General features: G+C 36.0%; 2 protein-coding genes across 18 annotated transcripts in view; one reads left to right on the top strand and one right to left on the bottom strand.

Moving 5' to 3' along the window:
* The window catches only part of NTNG1 (netrin G1), a 151,533-nt gene that overhangs the window by 29,771 nt on the left and 101,459 nt on the right, over positions 1–20,303 (bottom strand). For 3 of the 10 annotated variants that reach the window (XM_017834261.1, XM_017834260.1, XM_017834264.1), the window contains exons 5-7: positions 18,541–18,567; positions 8,567–8,632; positions 1,395–1,562 (exon numbers count right to left, since the gene is read on the bottom strand). In XM_017834261.1, coding sequence (XP_017689750.1) covers positions 1,395–1,562; positions 8,567–8,632; positions 18,541–18,567 — 261 coding nt within the window. Of the gene's footprint in view, positions 1–1,394; positions 1,563–6,622; positions 6,683–8,566; positions 8,633–18,540; positions 18,568–20,303 lie in introns of all 10 variants that reach the window. The other 7 variants (XM_017834265.1, XM_017834267.1, XM_017834262.1 and 4 more) reach the window with 5 other exon arrangements.
* Positions 1–20,303, top strand: part of LOC108506860 — a 50,506-nt gene that overhangs the window by 7,129 nt on the left and 23,074 nt on the right. For 4 of the 8 annotated variants that reach the window (XM_017834276.1, XM_017834270.1, XM_017834271.1 and 1 more), the window contains 2 exons: positions 7,842–7,919; positions 14,121–14,505. In XM_017834276.1, coding sequence (XP_017689765.1) covers positions 14,404–14,505 — 102 coding nt within the window. In that variant the 5' untranslated portion in view covers positions 7,842–7,919; positions 14,121–14,403. Of the gene's footprint in view, positions 1–7,841; positions 7,924–8,372; positions 8,416–14,120; positions 14,506–20,303 lie in introns of those variants that run through there. The other 4 variants (XM_017834277.1, XM_017834278.1, XM_017834272.1 and 1 more) reach the window with 4 other exon arrangements.

Below are 20,303 nucleotides of genomic sequence, written 5' to 3'. Positions count from 1 at the left end.
CATAGCAGTGATGTCTGTCATCTGCATCAAACAAATATGTGGGACAGTGTTTTTTTCCAAGAACATTTGATTGTGTTAATCTCCTCAGCACAGTCATACAAAATCATGACTTGCCTACTAAAGTTCTTATTAGCTCAGACTAATTACTGTCAAAGGAGATCATGCATTTTCTGAATGCGTTGCCAAGCAAAGTTAAAAGGACACATGAAATGTAGTGTGTGGATGGATCTGTGTTTAATCACAAAGTAAAATGTTAATCTGTCAAGTTACAAACTGAAACAAATAATAGCAACCTAAATAGTTTCTGGCTTGAATCTCAGCAATGGATTATAAAGAATATGAAAATATAATTTATTAATCCATAGTCTATTTTGGCATTAAAATATCTGCTAACTACTCTTTTTGCTTCCTGGAAAATGGAATGAAAAAAAATCACAATGATAATCCAAAAAAGGTCCTACTGATGCTTATAAGAAAAATTAAATAATTAAATTCTCTACTTCTGTTTGTTATTAGAACAGTGTCTTTTGTGGCTACCTGTTAACTACTGACCATTGTAGAAGGCTTCCTTTATTGGCTATGTCCAGTCTTCACCTGAAGTGTCCTCACGTGTGCTATATACTGTCTGTGGTGACATGAGAATAATGCATATTCTTCTAGTGTGATAAAGATCTTAATTTTTTTACTAATATGCTTCTCTTATTATGTTCTGACATTTTCCCTAATTCTGCAATTTGAATATTTATAGCAGATGCTCATTCTAAAGCACTGTTTTTATCTCAGGATTCCTTTTCTAAATTGACATCGTGTTGAACTGGTTTGACAAATTGTGTTCCTAACCTCAGGGATATAATTTCAGTTTCTCCTCTAAGGAGAGGGGAGGTAACACTGCATTTATAGCCCTGTGCCTGGGAGCAGAATTACCTGCAATATGTTTCTGTGAAATTTAGTGAATAAAACAGGTTAATAAATATCACTCCCCACATCCTCTTGCTGCAGCTGGCAACTTTGTGCGTCTTCAGGCAAGTATTCAAGAGTTTGTACTAGTAATTGCAAAAGTTGGGCTGGGAACAAGTATTTAAGACTCAACCCTTTAGTTTTCACATGTGTGACCCCAGCGTGGCTCCCTCCTGCATAAGGATGGCACAGACAGTTTCTCAGGGACTGCTGGGGTAAGGACCCTTAGACAGAGAGTTTCGTCGTCATATACGGATTCAAAATGCCTCCTTGGGGCTACCAGAGCAATGGAAATGAGGCAAGAAGTCTACACAGATATTCTTATCCATTGAAAAAGCTCATTCTGGCTTAACTGGCAAGTAAGCAGCAGTGGTCCCTAGCAGCTGCCAGTGGCTGAAAAGGCACAGAAGAAAAGCCGCAGTTATCCCGGGACTGACCTATGCACACATTTTCATCGTCCAGCTCTGCAGAAGCATTTCTGAAGTAGCCCAGCCTGCATAACTCACAGTGCTGACCTCTAGTGTTGTGCTTACAGCTCACGCAAATGACCGTATTGAGCAGCTCGATGTAACTGCACCGGTTGGAGTGCCCGAAGCATTCACAGTCTTTCAAGGAAGAACAGAAATGTATACAAAATGTATACAGCAGCAGAGTAATAGCACATTACATGCTTAGTAGAAATGAACCACGAGCAGAAATATGAATGAATGGCACATACATGTTAATCAATGTAATATGGACAACAGCAGATGTCTATCTGCAATGAAAGTGGAGTTTGTTTCAGGCAGGTTAGCGTGACCCGACAACCATGGCATGACGTCGAAGGTTGGCTGTTGTTGGCAGACCTGATGGAACTGAAGCATTTGCAGTTGTAAACCTTTCAGGGTTACTGGAGGCTCTATAGTTTCTGCTGATAGAAATGCACATATTTTTGCACGTTTGAGATGAGTATAAATCAAGACCCAGGAAAAACTTCCTCATATTAAAAATGTTAAATTCAGTGGACAAAATTGTCAAACTTCATTGTGCCTAAATCCACAACTCTAAGTAAAATAAATCTTTTTCCTGACAGAAATGGTGAGTATTCAAAAATGCTACTGAACTTGGGGTGCTATAATTGATAGGCACCTCGGGAACCAGACTGTTCTATTTCATGACTAAACAAACCTCTAGTTTGACAATTTTGGCCAGCGCCTCCTAAAATGATAAACAGAGAAGAAAAGGAAGGAAGAGAGTTGTTAGTTGAGAGCTACTTCCACTGTACTTTTCAGGTAAGCATTAACCCATTTTTGTATTCTGAGATGAAAAACAATTGGGCCAGAAAAGATCATGAAAATTCTGAAATGTGTACTGAATAGAAAGCATGCTTACTGCAGCCATCTGAAATGCAGTTGGCATGACAGCCACTTTTAAAAACCCCCTTCATTAAACATGGAATGCTAGTACCTTTTAGTCTTTAATCACAAGCAATGCTTGGCTTTATGCAGAATGAAAGAGAAATTAGGAATGTATCAATAACATTATAGAAGGCATAGCTCCGCTCTGTGGTGTAAGCCTGAGCACTCAGCCCACAATGAATGCAGGAAAGGTTATTAGGATGATCAGAGAAGCAGAGAGTCTATTTAAAAAGAGAAGACTAGGATAATTTTGCTTGTTTAGTCTAGGAAACTGATGATAGAAGATATCAATGGGCTATAAATACATCATGAGTTAGTCTTCTGCCATCCTAATGGACAACACTGTGCTAATGGACAACACTGGCACAAGAACAAATGGGTGTTAACTGGCAGTTCAGAAATTTCAGCTGGAAATTAGGAGATGGTATCTAGCCATTAGGATATCGAGGTTCTTGAACACTTTCAATTTGTAGCAAAACACACTGATGCTTTAGAGATGTAGTTTATTAACTGGTGGAACAAATTACAGTATGTTTCCTTCAGTAACAGAGCACTGGATGCAGTGACTTGGAAGGGCTTCAAGGTCTTGAAGTTAACTTATCTTGTAATTAGATAAAGCTGTAGCAGAGGGTGTAAAATGTTTTCATACATGACAGAGGCAAAGTACTTTGTGCTGCCTTTCCTCTGGTATCCTCCTAATTATGCTGGGACGCCTAATGAGCCCACTGATTGTTGGAGGTGGGCATCAGATACAATATTTGTGCCTGTCTATATTTGTATAAAGAAATAACAGTCCTCATACATGTTTCTGAGCATGCTATGCCCACCTAATACATATATTTCTTTGGCTTTTGCCTGATGTAGTGGACTGTAAATAGACTGCATTTTTTCTTAGACATTTAGCACAACATATGTTTCAATCTTGAGAGCTGCCTTTCTCCTGCCAGGAAACATTAATTAATTTTACATACATGCATTTAGTTAACATATATTTCTTGTTCTCTTTGATACTATACTTCTAAATCAATGTTTTGTGATTCATGCCAATCTGATAATTTTGATGCCTATAAGTGCTGGAGTACAGGAAAACATTTGGTGTATCTGTCTCACTTGAGACAAATGAGTAGGGATGAAAAGTATGTTAATGTTTGTTGTCTTTTGCAGTTGGTCAGTGTGATTCAGCATCTCAAGTGAGAACTGGCTGTGTGGGGCAGAGAAGAGAGATGTAAAAGTGAAAACTAGCACTAGAAAATAGGAATCACAGAAAATTGTTAGGATTGTAAAAGTTTATGTGACTGGCTAGTGATAAGCAATCAATCTGATCTTTCTGAGTTTTGGATTCAGAAGCAAGGCTGTCTTAGTTTCTCTGTCTGACAAAGGACCTGTCTTCTACTACAATTAGACAATTTATTTTGGTGAGATGATACTGTACTGGTATGTTTGTCAGACTTGCTAAGCATTTTCATGCTGTAGGTGAATTTAGAGGAAATAATTTACCTTGTTTTTCAAATCAGTAACAGGCAACTCAATACTACATTCTTATGTTTCCAAAATATGCAGACTATAACAAAAATCAGGCTATGTTACATCATCTTTGGTGTTTAAAGTAGCAGAAAGAAATGGAGAATATTCTGTGAATGAATGACTGCACTACTTCCACTCTGAAATTTTGATATGACCTTAATTAATATTACTACTACATCTAATTACAAGCACATTACAAAAGCACATGAAAAAAAAGCTGCACATTAAGTAATTCACTCTGTAACAAGACTTGCTCCAAATTATGATTTGGAGTGAAGAAGCATCTGATAATTATGAAGGACTTGGATGTACACACATGCTCCTAAACGTATGCAAAATGACCACCCAAGTTCAGACGTGGGTCATCGATATTAAAGGTAAATGATGAGACCAGTTCTTGTACTTGGTTGTATTTATATGGGTACTGCTCTTGTAACAACTGTGCTGTGTGAAAGAAAGTCTTTGTCTGAAAGTTAACTTATGCTAAGGTACAGGAAAGCTCTAGGAGTCTTGATCTGACTAGTAAATGCTACATGGTGTAGAAAAAAAACACAGTTAACTTGAAAACAGTCTAACATCTCATCAAACGTTAATAATGGCAAAAGGAAAAAAAAAGAGGCACGGCAAGTAATGATTAAATCAATTTTGTGGTAATGTTTCCTTCTCCCCTGCCTCCTCACCTTTTTGCTAGTGCAATAATTTGCTGCTGTTGGCCTGATCAGTGAATCCTTTTTACATCCCTCTGTGTTTACAAAAATAAGCTATGTAAAGAGTCCTCATATGATTGAAATGGAATTATTTTCTCTACTGGCTACATGAGGTGCTACACCACTCAAACATTGCACATAGAATTGCATTCAGCATCATGCCAGCTGGGAAGCTAATAGCTGTCAGTGCTGTATGGCCTGTCTACCTTATCATGTGGTTCACCTTAACCAGAAAGTAGCCTGCTTGTTAGAATGGTCAGAAGCACAGCTTAGGTGTTTAGACACACATCTCTGGTCCAGCAGCCTAACCACTTTTCATGTGCTGGCAAAGTCATGCAATCACTGAAGGAGATGGGGAAGAAGTATCAAAATCAGGCTGCACATGGTTTACCAACAGTGGAATGACATGAGTGTCTCACAGAGCTAGAAAATGCTGCTTTCAGTTCTGAGTACCACATGTCAGGAAGGACACAGATAAGCTGAATAACAATAAGGAGTGAATGGTTGGAAAACTAAAATCTTGGAGGAGAGGTAATGATAGCTAGATAGGTTTAATGTGAAGGAAAAAGGGAGAAGAGACCACCATGTTAGATGTGATCATTGTCTTTGGATGATTCAGGAATTGTCAAATCCCTTGCAAACTCATGGAAGCATTGACTATCAGCCTTTAAAAACTATTTTCCAATGTAATGATTCTATTGCAACAATCTTGATCCTCTTGCATAAAGTATGATAAAATTACCCACTGAAGGAGGCTCATGAAGAGGTTGATAATCTAATTGTTTTGTTTCTATAAATTGAATGCATTTTGCCCCATTACATCTTTGAGATGACATACTGTTGTTGTGAGGATGAGGTTCAGCTGAAGCTTCAGCTGCAACCAGTAAAACATGAAATGCCACCACATGAAACAATGGTAAACACACATGGGAGGGTCTCATAGTTTATAAACTAAGACAGGTAATGCACGAGACAGCTATCAGTGTGACTTTCTAATTAAAAGCACAAAGCATATTTCAAGAAAAGTGCATTCAGAAATCATTACATTATTTTTTCTTTTTCATTCTCCAGTAACTCTGTATTCCTCCTCCATACACTACAGCAACTCTGTGTTCCTCCTCCATACACTACAGCAACTCTGTGTTCCTCCTCCATACACTACAGCAAACAAAGGAGATTTCACTGTAACCTTAGAAATTCCCTGCTTCGTAACAAACAGTATGGCTCATTACCATGATCTCATCAAATGGGTCAAACTAAGTTCAAACATTTTTTAATAACCCTATTCCTTGTTAATATGTATTTCATGAATAATGAGATATTCACAATAGCTACAGAAAGACAAAACATCTTCATACATACTCTTTACAGATAAATTGATGAGGAAAAACAATGAAGAGATCTCAGGGTTCAGACTGTGAATGACAGATATGCTAATGAAACGGGCTGCCTGTATGTCAGAGAGAATATTGGCATGCTTTATTATGCCTATATAATTCCACTTTTTTGATGAAACATTGAACAGTTCAAAATGTAATGCCTACACTCTGAATTTGCACACTTAAAATAAAATGAAGATGTAAGGCACACTTACAATGCATTAGAAGACATAACAATGGATTACACTCCATGGCATTTACAGATACTTTTTGAGGACATGGACAACTGATGTTTTCTGTATTGTTTTCCCTCAACTAATCTACTTATGTTTCCTCTTTTACAATTTATGCATATCAGTGAGGAACACAAGACTCTAGTAAACATCCTTTCTAGGCAAGGATCTGAATGGTCATATTCATACATTTTAAAAATAAATGCCATGTCACTTTATTTGCCAGACACGACTCTCTAAGAAGCAGATTTATTTTTCTTTGTATGGCCTGTGTTTATGCAACTTAATGCTTCTGTTGTATTCAATGAAGATGCCTCACTAGTAAACTAATGGGTACACTTCACAGATATTCCAGATTCATACAGTGCAATGTTTTCACAACACAGAGCACTATGGAAACACTGTATGAATCCTAGAATTCCTACCTCTCTTGTGGTTTGCAACTTGAACAGAAGAAACAGTTGACATAGCTAATTTGGGAGCAACTGGATAGTAATAAAATGAACAGTAAATTAGAAAAGATATCACATAGGAACAAATTGAAAGATTAAAATAAACATCTTTATTTTCTAACTTTTAAATTAAATTTAACAATGGTTGTTGTTTTCTAAGGAAAGAGTGAAAGATAGAGAAAATGAGTTATATGCTACCAACTATTGAATCATTTGAGCTGTAATACCCAAGATCAAGACGGGGAACGTAATTCACATCGACACACTTTGGCAGTTTTGTGTTAGAGATTATTTGGTGATTTCTCCCAATCCATGACAAATGAGTACATTGTAACCAGAGTGGTCTGAAAAGGGTTTTATTGAATTTGTATGTGTATTTATTCTGGCCATATAGTATGAACATGAACCCCACAATAAAACAATTAGATATAGGCAGATTTCTGTAATTATTCTTTTCATACACTATCCTTAACTGAAGTATTTAATCTACAATAAATATTAAACACTAACAAATGCTGCAAACACACATAAACTGAATAGAAATGCTTGTAACTTTTTGTGTTTTATGTTCCCTAACAAAACATCAAAACTAAATTTACTTAAACTCTTTATTTTTGGGGAAGAAACACTGAATAATTCTGTGCTGTTTGAGACGTATTTTGCAACAAAGTCTTAGATCACTCACAGTATAATTAAGCTATGAAATCCATTAGAAATGCTAAGTATAATTTAATTGGGAATGTTTTGATTTAAAATTCCTGTGAATAATGTAGGCTAATCCTTACAGAAAGCAGAGGAACAGACATCAATCTGTTTTTTTCTGTTTGTTTAAGGAACACATGCAAAAGCTTGGAAAACATAACATGGGCTAAGTGAAGTTGCTGGAATGCTAAGTATCACTTTATCAGGGATATTTAGTTTAAAATATATATGAATAATCTGAACTATAGTACATTGTTAATTCTTGTAGAGAGCAAAGATTAATTAGTATTTTCTGTTTTTTTGGGCACATAGAAACTTGCACATATAACATGGTAGATTTTACATGCATGTGTTTTGATTTGGTCATTGTGATCCATAGATTTAATTACAGCCCTTCCAATGTAATTCCCAACACATCTTGTTCCGTTTAGTGGCTCTTTTTCTAGACCGCCTTTCCATTAATTTTATTCTCCACCTCTATGTGTTACAGCACAGAAAGGACACCTTTGAACAGTGAAGGCAAGCCACAGGCCAGATTTCTGCAGGGATTTTTGAAGAGGAAAGGGCAGTAAGTAAGAAGAACAAAAGGACATTATTTTTATAATGAACAATAATTCTGAATGTGAAGTATGGCTGAATAATTCTTCAAACAACAAAGAACCTTACTTTTATTAGTCATAAAAAGTAATTTGTTTCTTTCAATGCTAATCAATGTGCCACAGTCTGTGAGTAATTTTTCGTGTGGCGCTCAAATTGTAGAAAACCATGAGTCTGTCCTGCAGAGAACTTGCTTGTATTGTGGATGGCATGAAAGCTGAGAATGCTTCTCAGCTCACTTGGGAAAACAAAATGGAAACAAGACATTAAAAATGGGTTTGATGTAGACAATGACAATCTTTTTCACTGAAAAATCTCAAAACTTACTCAAAATATAGACTGTGCTGTCTAAACAAGTCCAACATTATCTAGGGCTTTGTGTATATCAGTGCTGTGTGTCTACTTTTCCAGGCTTTTTGCAGTCATGTGTACAGTCTGATTGCTGGAAGACTCCTTTTTCAGATAAGGTTTGTTTTATAGTTATTTTCTCACAGGATAGCATTATTTAGTATCAGAGAAAAGTGAATTGGATTATCATCGTTACTACTTTTGCCACCATGTGGGACTCAAAAGCAATTTCAGTAACTTTAGACCACTAGGAATTTTACAGCATCCTACCTTGGTTTGGTTTAGAAACCTCAAGGGAAGAAATATTCGGCCATATCCTATCAAACTTTGGAGGATCTGCATGCATCAGGAAAAATCAAGTTTTGTTATTTACATCTGTGTTATTGTTCTAAACAGGCAAGCATATGGACAAAGACAGATTACAAACATCTATTACTGTAGTAGTCTAAGTTGCACTTGAACAGGACATGACTCCACAGCGAACAAGAAAACAAGCAATTGATGATTCCCAAAACACCAAATGGACATAAAATACTGTGCATAACAATTTATCCTCTGTGGTTTAAAATATAATTTTTCATGATGAGAAGATATCCTAGGGCAATATATATGGTTCCAACACCAGGAACAAAACAGGAACATATTCTGTTAAATCTGCTCTTCAGAGATAAAATGACAGTATCAGACAAATATGGATTTCTTATCAAAGACACATATCTTACCTTATCATCCTGTTTTAGGGCCTTTTGAGTGAATTACATATCTGTTATAGGAAGAAATATATTTACCAGTAGAGTGGGCCTTTTCTTCAGCTCTCAAAGCTTTTTGTGTTTCCTCTATTTCCTATCACCTCTGCTGATATATTTTACAGCTTGATTTTATTTTTGTCAAAACATTAAATGTCTACATTTCTTAGAAATCCTACATAACATGTTACTTGCATGAAGCATCTTGTGTCCCAGCAAAAGAATTATCTGTGTCTCTTTAGAGCTTTATCTCCTTTGGTTAATGTGTTACAGAGCTGGAGTAGTGGGGAGTGACAATCCTCAGCAGAAGAGTGCTGGGTGTTGGAGCTGAGAATATGTGAACGGGATGGGGGCATTGTGGAGAAAGGAAAGAAAACTTTTTTTATTTTCCATTTCCATCTGCCTTGTTTTAAACATCAGACTTGGGCCATGTTTTTATTATCTTCTCTGAGTATTGCAGTGGTTGTGCTTTCTCTGAGTCGAACAGAATTTTTCTTAATGGTCACATCAGCCTACATATGGCTACATAGCTCTCTACATAAGAGAGCTATTCCTTCACTTCCATCTATGAGGAATTCAGTTGGGTAGTTGAGTAGATTGCAGTTGTCACAACTTGATTGGGCATCAAGGGCCTAGGCTTATATGTCTTTATAAAGAAAATGTGTTTCACTGTTATGTCCATCTTAGTGGGAGACCTGCAGTGAAGCTGTGGCAAAAAGACTGAGGCTTCAAACATCTGATATGGAAGGAGGACATCCCAAAGTTTCCTGTGACCCATTTGTCAAGGGTGAAGAGAAATTGGGTGGGTGAGGCTGTCTGTCTCCAAAGTCCTCCCACACAGAGAACAATTCAAGGAAAGGATGATGACCTGCACTGTGCCATTTACTGTTAGGTAGTCTTCTGCAATTGAATGGGTCAAGGTGTAATCTAATCACATAATTACATCAGATTATTGCATTTTTGTGCTTTTTCCTTATCAATCAAGAAAATAGAAAAACTGAGTTAGTTTGGTAGATTCTCAGTCTATATATTGATTAAAAATAACCTGCCTCTACAGGTCAGATCCACCAATTCACACACATAGGAAGTGCAAACACAACAGTCAGGGTGTATGACAAGCTGTACTTATTGAGGTGGCATGATAACCCAGCCCTTCCACTGAAAGACTCTGCTACCATGCACCTGAGAGACCACCTTTCTCCTCCTGAAACACTGACTGACTGGTTATAGTAAATAAGTTTCAAGCATGCACAGGCAAATTATTTGCACAGTTAATTCACTGTTGAAATTCTGGTAGCTTTAGGAAAACTTAGGCTTGACCTAAACATTTTAAAGGGACTGGACATTAGAGAATACATATAAAAATATATTAAAAAAGCAAAAGCAATCTTTATGGACTACATTGTCCTGCTGTTCCCTGAGCCTTTTTCTCTTTTAGCCCTTGTGCAGCATCAGAGTTATTGCAGAAAGCTGTTAACATTTCAGACTGGAGCTTCCAATATCCTCCTTGTGTTGTTAAGTACAGTGTGGCACACCTAATACAAAAATTCACAGGTATAGTGGTCTTCAACTGAAAAGGCTTAGGTATTATCAGAGGTAAAAGTAATAGTGTCAAAGCTTTGTAATGCCTTAGGACTAACCCTCTGTAATATGTCATTTAGTAAGCTGCAGGTCCTATATAGGAAATCAGACACTGGACATAATTGGACTCATATAATCAGTAATATTTCATATATAATCTATTCCCATTATAATTTCTCCAAGTAATCTCATGTCCAAATAAAACCACTCCTTGTAAGGCAGAAAAAAATCAGTGTTACCTATTTCTTAGTGATCCTGTAAATGCTATAGATCTGTGCTTGTTTTAGCGAACTTAAAATGGCGGTTGTGACTTACCACAAAATAATTAAAAATTCCCTGACCCTTTAAATTAGATAACACTGAGCTGAGTTTCTTAATGGACACCCAAACCAATAAAGAACATATTTACAGTGCCTGGAGATTACCAATTAAGCATTATAACTAGTGATTATTACTAGTTATTAGTAATAATTATAACCATCTTAGAAGGGACTTCTGGAGGTCATTTGTTTCTTATATTTGCTCATGGCAGGGTCAACGCTAAAGTTAGATGAGGTTACTGAGGGTCATATCCAGCTGAAACCAGCTGCTGCTTGGTAATATGAAAGACCAATGAGACTTAATGCTTATATTATGTGATTTTTTTCAATCTTTGGTAAAGAGGATATCTTTTTCTCATATCCTTATTCACGGACTGTATTATCATCAAGATTACAGGTTTCTTGATAAAGTTCTTTCTCCATCTCCTTGAATTTATTTATTTTTTTTTAAGGGAGATGCTTTATCTAAAAAGATGTCCAAGTCAAAGAATGTTGACTGTCATTCCCACACGTATATTGGAGCAGATGAGTCATCCTTTGAACAGCCACTGGGAAGATTCATTTAGCAGCTAGTTATTCTTTCACAGTAACCTGTGAAAATATTTCTAGTCCTTGGAGATTACCATGAAGGATTTTATTTATAGAGAAGTTGACTAGATAAACCAATCTTTTCCAGAACACTTCTATGACTGCACACTGTATTTTGTAATTAGAGTCATTATTTGCCAGAATAATTAAAGAATTCTGGTGTAGGTATTCTATAAGATATCCTATGTAAATCTACTGTAATATATTCCATGACAATTATTTGGGCAAACAAGGCTACAGAAATGTGAGAGTTTCTGAATGTACGTTTTAGTGTTATTATTTAAAATTGAAGCTACTGTAGCCACCTTTAAGAGTGGAGGTATGTGAGCTGTTCAGGTAAGCAGAAAATCAGATATGACATTTTATATTTGCATTGGAAATTTTTGCATTTTTAGTTACTATTGTTCTAAAGCCAATTATATGTAGAAAATAACTATGGGAAAAAATCTTTCATGAAGTAAGGAAAAACTGATTACATTATATTTATTAGATGTATGATAATTTCCTTTTTCCCTTCCCTATTTTTTTTTTTTGGGATACACACTATCAGAATTACTTCTGATACTAAACAACAAAAAATCTGTCTCAGTAATTCACTGGAAGTGCCGTCTGCACCATGGGCTACATCATAGTTTCAGATCGGGGAAATAAAGGAAATGAACGGGTAGTTTCAGCTCGATTCCAACCAGGCAGCTGCACATGAAAAAACCTGTCATGATCTTGGCAGGAATTCATCAGCACGTTGTTGGTTTCTCAGTCCAACCAACTAATGAGCTGACATTAAAAATAAAATGCATTCCCACTGAGAGGGGCTATCCTTCCTCAGGGATGAAGAGCAAGGGTGATAGAGTGCATGAACACAGTGATGGTGCCTGGGCATCTCTGCTCTACAGCAGAGTAGCGCCTTGTCATCTCCTAAACTGTGTCTGCTGACCCAGCCCACAAACTATGCATTTGCTGTAAATTACTACTAATAAATCAGTAAGTCTTAAATCATGCTCACTAATGGCAAACAGGGAGCACTTGTGTTGGCAACTATAATTATTAATTTAATTTTTAATAACAATAAGGAAGCCTTGTGAAATGATCTGATTAATGTGCTTTCTAACTTTCCTCCCATTTAAAACACAAAAAAGTATAAAAAAAATTGTCAATGTAAACTTGATGATTCAGTAGAAGTTCATGTTTCCAGCCACAGAAAGCTGCCCTTGCCACTGCCTTTTTTAAACCATGTGTAGGCAACAGTAAATAGCTGTTCTAGGATATTAAAAAATATATGCTGGGCACAGTGGAGTTACGACAGTGGTTTTAGGTGTTATTATTGAACAAAAAAGCTAGGAATAATAAAAAATAATGTTCACTGAAATCAATGGCATATTTAGTAAGTGATAGAATAATTGGGTGTGTTTATATCAGATTGTGTTCCACCACTTCTTGCAAGCATCACACTATCGTTATTACAGCATTTCTATCTCCTTTTGTCTTTTTGAAGTCATGATAACCTACCTTACATAAAATTTGCCTTTCAGCACTTTCATTAAACTGCCAAACTGAAAGCATTGAAAGAGAAGAAATGCTGATTTTTTTTTTTTTAATCACCGCTTTATTTTATTAATTTTAAAAAAATACTTGCCAATATTAGGCAATCTTTCTTGGAGCAATGTAGGAAGTTTCATACCTGTTCCTTTGAAGAAAGGAGAATTCTGCATAAATGTGAAGATGTGGTTGTTTTATGGCAGCTCCTCAGCCATAACAGCTTTTATAACTGTTGGAAGAATTTAAATGCAATTAGTCCTTTATGTGTCCACTTGTTGTAGACTAAAAGAAAGTGATCTTTTTAGAGGATTTAAAAAAAAAGATAAATCTAGCTCTGAAAACTTTCAGATATCAGAAAAAAAGTCTATTGACTTGAATAAATTGTTGGCTGATTCTCAAACTAATGAGGGCTGAGGGAATTCTTCAGTTTTAAGTATTTCCACTCAAATGTTTGCAGAAGTGCACAATGAATCAAAGCCTTTTTTGAATGAAATATTTAGGTACAAATCTCATGAAACACAAAGTAAACAATTTTGGTGATAGTTTTCAGGATTGCTCCTTTTTATTTGGATTGATTCTGTTTCTTCCTACAAAAATGCTGAAATTGGCTGGTCAGTTGGGATTATTGTACAGTAATACACAACTGATGAACAAGAATTCAAGACCTTTTTCTTAATAGTTGCTATGCTGATTTGGAAATCTCATTCTTTCCTTATACTCTGTGAAATAAACTGATTACATGTCTAAGGGACAGAAAGAAAAAGGTGAGAGGGTAATATCTAGAAGTATATTTTTTTTTCCCAGCAGTTTCTCACTAAGCTTTATGGCTAATTAGATTTTAAAATATCTTTGTGGATCATGCCTGCTCTCTATAAACTTCCTTGAGTAACTGAGCTAAACTTGCATATTGTAAGTGCTATGTGTTTTGCATGGGTACCATGGTACATATTGAAATGTTGATATCTTATTTTCTATAGTGTCCTATCATTTCATTGTTTATTAATGGTTAAAACAAAGATAACTGTCAACTGAATAATTTTCCCTATATTACAGCAAATCAAAAAGCATTGAAAACACTATTTGACTGACAGACTGTTTTTACTAACCCATGATGATGATGGTGAACTGGAATGAAGAATGAGAAAGAATACTAAACTGTCAGTGCCCGGGTCTACGAGACTGGTGAGAACAGCTCTTCTTATCTGTTAAAATTGGTGGATCTGGCAAAACAAAAACTGAAACAAAGGCTCTCCCAAATCCCATCCCAACAACCTGTCAGTGCTCCCTGGAGCAGCATTGGTGGTTTCTGACCCTGCACTGGAATCACTCTGCTGGGATGTTTTCTGCTCAGCGCTGGGGCCAGTTTTGCTTCCTGAACTTCAAGGGTGTCATCCTAGTTACACAGGAAAGAAAATGGCCTTGTTGTGAATCCTACCAGGTAAAACTACCCATTATGTCTTTTATTTGGACTGTTAAATTTCTTTCAGATCCAGTGTTCAAATGAGTATATCATACCATAAAGGCTATCTGTATTTTCTTTCAGCTCAGTAATGTTTTAATATAATGGAAAATCTAATTTTTAAAGCAAAAGATTCTGAGTGCTTCAAAGTACTAGAGTAAAAGAGGGAAAACAGATACTGTTACCGGCTTGATGTTATAATCAGTTATTTAGATAAAGTGATTGCCTTAGACTAGGAGCCTCATTAACAGTATTATTTATTAAAAGGTCAGATTTGGATAAAACGGAATTGCAATTAGAACATTTTGCTTGTATGTCCAAAATAATAGATATAGTCTGCAGACAATATTTAAATGTTCTAAGGAGATAAACATCTTAATGGTCTCTCAAAAGTACAGCTTTCTGTAAAACTTGACCTCAAATAATAATAGAAAAGTAACGTAAAACCTAGTTATGCATGTTTATATCCCACTGACATATGTGGGTGTTGTGTATACGCTGTAGTCCAGAGCTTGGCATTGTAATAGCCTTGATCACATGATTGTAGATTTAATGAGAGAACTTCTTGGTTACTGCAAGGGGGCAAAATCAGGTCCAAAGTACCTTGTGTTGTTATTAAAAAGAAAAAAAATCTGCCAGTATTTGCTCTCACAACCTTTTAAGACAGGTACTTACCACATTAAAATTTCATAACAAATATGTAAAACAAATAAAGCTACACTCATCCATGCACAATTTTAGCTCCAGAAAAACAACTACTAGATTTTTCAAGGTTAAGAAAACAATAAAATAAGAGAGTGCCCATTTCGTCTTTTCTTTTTTTTAACTTCTGTGTCTGGCATTCATTATCATAAAAAAAAGTTCTCTTCAATTGAAATTGGCTATAAAGAAGAACAAAACCACAGAGAACAAAGCAGAAAATACCGTTTGATTATTGTGATTGCATCTTGCACTTGGGTGCACGGTCTGTCTCTAAACTCTGACTCATCTGCCAGCAGCAGGCTTTAAGGTGATAATCACCCACACAGAGCTATTTGAACATCATGTCTATCCTATCCTGTATCTAATTATACCCTTTATAAAAAACTGTTTAGCATAATTAGTGGAGTTATGCTTTACAGGAGAAAAGACAGAAGCCATAGTTTAGAAGATTCAACTTTTTGAAGGCACACATGTTCAGATTAGTGACTTTGGTATTGGTCACAATAATGAACATTTTGATGCATTGGTCTATGTAAAATTGTACAATCATTATTTTAGCAAGTAAAATAATGTACTTTTCATAATATTTACATATTGTATGTAAGCATTGCTTAAAATTATGAAATGGTTTTGGGACTCATTAATTGCTAACACTTTCACCAGTATTTTTCCGGACAAGGCTGAAAAATGCTGAAAGGGCCAGCATTGTAATCAAGAATGCTGGAAATTATCAGAGAACCTATTATTCAACTGATAGACAACAGCAGGTACAAATGACCTTAATGGGAAAGCTCTGATTTTTTTATTTGTTTTGTTTCCTTCTAGATGATCAGAAAGGATGTTTACTAATGACCACTCTTTCTTTGTGTTCAAACTTTATTAGTAAGCTGCTTTAACACAAGATCTTTTGAGGTAAAAAAGGAATAGAGAATAATACATATATGTGCACACAGGAATATATTTATTTTTCTTTGTTTGTTTTCATTGCAGTCTTAAAAGTGTTAAATGAACATTACTGATGTTGGCATCTTCTTTGTATGCTGGCAATTTAGTCTTTCTAACCTCCCTGCCCCAACCCCATCCTCTTTATATAGTAGGAAAAGCTGGAAGTACACAAAAGCCAATACCCTCCCGTAGGTGTTTGTTGCCAGGCAAAATGAAACCCAAACTGCATCTCCTAAGAATAACCTCCTGTCCCCAGATGGGGGAAAACTGCTGATATGAACACAAATACTGTATTAGCATAGACAAAAGAAAAAATCATGCAGAATCCATTAAAGCAGCCACAACTAATTAATCTTGTTTGCATTTGTGTGTTAATTGTACTTCTGTTGACTTCTCTTTGAGACCAGGATAAATTTATGGATTCTATCCTTGTTTAACAAAAGTTCTGCTATTTCTGAACAGAAAGATGTTCAGAACATTGTGCAAGGAGAATTATTTCCCCCATGAGCTATGTATCATGAGCTATTTCCCCCAAAAGCAGAGTATCAGTATTTACTTGAAGAGATGCTCATGCTTCACTCTTTTCAGGAAGGCAAATAAATTTGTTGAATTGTACAACATATCATTCCAAGACATTTACAGCAGACTAATGATAAAGCATAGACTTGCAGAAACTCTTGTATTTCCTATGGAATTTTAAATGGAATTTTCTCCATTTGTAATAAATAAACTGTACTAATCACTCCAGTGTAAAATACAAAGAGGTCAACAATGCATCCTTTCAGCTCACCATTGTTCAAAAGGTATTTGAGTTTCCCTATTAAGTTTTCAAAGGCCAACATCTGCTGATGCTCAGAAATGGGAGATGTGGTGACGAAGGCTGTATGGAGTGTGAAGTGAAAACACAACTGTATAGACCATGCAACACAATACTAAGAAACTATAGCACAACCAAACTCCAAAGACCTATTTTCCCATTCATCCCATTTCTATTATTAATGGCAGGAATATTTCTGACATAAATTTCTCTTTCATTAAGTTCTTTCTTTTTTGTTGTTATAAAATATACGTCTAAACACAAAAGTTTTGAAAACAGCATATCACTATGAATTTGCAGTCATGCAAATACCAAAGGAGACACTACAGCAGGAAAATGACATTTTTAAGATTGAAGGCTTTCATTTGCACATTATTGTCATTGATGCTGTTCCACTGTTTCAAGCTGCAAAACAGATGCCGTGGTGTTCAGCTTTAACACTGCTCTCACTTGCAAGGGAGATAGTTTTGATGGCATTTAACTTGCTGTCTAGAGCTTAACAAATCAGTGCCATTCATGAGCTTAAGTAAACTGACTTGATTTATAAATTGATAGACCTGACCCTGCATCATAAGAAGCGAGATCATTTTACCCAAATTATTAAAAACTTTTCAGTTGGATACTGGGCATGGCAAATTGCATTTTACAACTGTGATATTTTATAATTGAGATAGTTCTGCATTATACAAGTTGTGTCTAAACTATCTGCAAAGCTGAGGCTTTGGGGAATATTCTTTCAGTCAGCCACAACAGGATCCCATTTCAGCCTCCCTGCTTTATTTGTAATTAGCTAACGTGCCATGACTGTGTGCACTTCTCTGCTATGGAATTCAGCTGAGACCCACAGCTGAGCTGCTGTGCACTTAGTCCCTTCAAGTGTTATATTTAAGTAACCATCTATTTCATTGATATAGTGGTCCTTTACATAACAGTGTCATGGTTTTGTTATAGTTTAAGTATAATATTTTGGTCCTTTAATTGCATATAGGAAAGCATTTTTTCTGTGAAGGAATACAATTCTGTTTACTTTGTGGAGTAAAGCCGAGTTCAAAGACCACTAGAGGTAATGCAGATACCAGCAGATACGCTGTATTTGCAAATCTACTTCATAAAAACGAAAGCTATTACATTTATAAACTCTTCCATTTGCTCTTTGGATTTACACAGGTGTACATACATGAAAATGAATGGTCCTATACTGTTATTAGCAAACAATTTTTTTTTTTTCAAGATGCTCAACAAATATTTTCTGTGCAACAGTGTCTTAATTCTTTGCGTAACACTCCATTTCATAAGACTCAGTCTTCATCTGGTGATAAAAACCAATCAGAAAATCTGTGGTTGAGTGCAGATGAGTTGTCATGAGTGACATTGTCTCTGACCACATAATAACAGTTACATGTTAATGCAACAGAGGAAGGCCAGCATGGAGCCCCTGCACTGTAGGGCACCTAGTCAGAGAAACATTATCTACAACAGAAAGGGATGCTGGGAAATTAGATCCATGAAGCTGAATGACAATGCAAAACAATACTGGTTTTATTACTTACTACCAATACTGGAAATACTGGGTATACCTGTAAAGAAAAAAAAAAAAAACACAAAGAAATATAGTTAGCTGTTTGCTGTAGTTGGTTGAACTATTACATCTAAGATTCTGAAAACAATTTTAGAATACTGTGGTGGCAACTGCCAATATGTACCCAGACCTTCATAAATGCAGAGTCTTTAGATTCTTCAGTATGGGGCTGCAGGGACCACTAAAATGCATTGACAGATGGGACCTACACCAGCTCTCTGTACTTCATGAATTTGTTCAGAACACTTTTGTATTCCAACTAACCAGCCATTAGGTTTAATGCTCTAGAAAAAAATATCAGTCATGCATGTATTATGCAGATCTAGGAGAGTAATTTAACCCAGGGATAGATGCATTGCTAACTGCTTTGGCCAGCTGCTTAAGTCAGTTGATACCTTCTGTTGCATTAACTGTATATAGCTATTTTTAACTCTTTTACCTGACGGTTATCTAAATTAAGCTATGTAAAAGAAATGTAATTGAGTGAAACAATCTAATATAGTAGGTTGGCCTTATTGGCTAAGCCTCTCATTGATTTTTTTTTCCTCTGTTCATTTCATTCCTAAACTGAATTAATGCAAGGAAACCATTCTAGAGGCAGGTGACATTTACCATAAGAGGTGGGGCTGCAGAGGAGTAAAATTCCTTTACTGGATAAGCAATGTGGGATCTCATGTTGTATGATGCAGTCCCAAGATAGCTTCTTGTCAGGTCTGCCCTGAAATGTGTGTAGCACAAAAATATGGACATGAATCTTTCCTGAAATGCCATTTACTTAAAATTAAATGCCATTGTTAATGGACTATGGCTAGTCAGAAACTGCAGATCAGTATTTAAATCCTGGATATTTGCATCTTCTTGGTTAAATACAGTTTGCCCTTTTTAAGTTTTATTGACTTTTGATGGCACGCATTTTGCTGCAGAAATCTCTCTGTTAATCTCTATATTAAACATCTGCTATACTTCTTTCAACATCTATCTTGAAGTTCTCTCTTGGTCAGAGGTGGCCCCATTCTGCAATTTAGCAAACTGGAGTGAAGGAATGTCTTGAGGATTAACGATATTCAATGTACGCAAGGTTGTAAAGTCAAGTTGGGAACACTTCTAACTCGTGGCATGGCTAAGACAATGCTGAAGTAACAGAATTTGCAGACTGGGGACAGATCTGTTATGTTTCATCACATCAGTCCTGGGGCATATGTCAGAATTGCAGCTCTCTGGTTTCACATCCTATGGCACCTGTGGTCTGGCAGAGCACACTGTAGACAGCACCTGCTGCTCACCCAGCCCTACGCTCAGACGTTGTTTACAAACTTAATTATTTCCACTTCTGTTGAGATTAATGTGTATTTTCCAAAATTTTAGCATCATAAGGTATTGAAAGCTAAATGAAAATATCATCATAATAGAACAATACACTCATAGTTCTAATAGTAACAAAAAGAGTTTTTCTTCAGTTAGGATAATGTAAGAGAACTTCTATCCCTTTCTCTTATATGTCAAAAAGACAATCAATTTTCAAATCATTTTCCCTAAAGTTTCAATAGCAGCTTGTTTAAACTTTTGCAAGTCACTGTAGCCAGTTTAAATTAGCAGGATCCGTTTTTGTTTATACACTCATGGAACCTACACAAATATTAGATAAAATACAAAAACTGTGTTCTCGCACCGACATTTTCACTGAGAAATGGTATTTGTATTTCCTCTAGGTATACTCCCCCGCTTCAAACCTCT

The sequence above is a fragment of the Lepidothrix coronata genome, unplaced genomic scaffold (genome assembly GCF_001604755.1).
Source record: "Lepidothrix coronata isolate B3197 unplaced genomic scaffold, Lepidothrix_coronata-1.0 Scaffold231, whole genome shotgun sequence".
In the NCBI taxonomy this organism is placed as follows: Eukaryota; Metazoa; Chordata; class Aves; order Passeriformes; family Pipridae; genus Lepidothrix; species Lepidothrix coronata.
The sequence above is the reverse complement of the archived record's forward strand: the minus strand, read 5'-3'. Positions and strand labels throughout refer to the sequence as shown.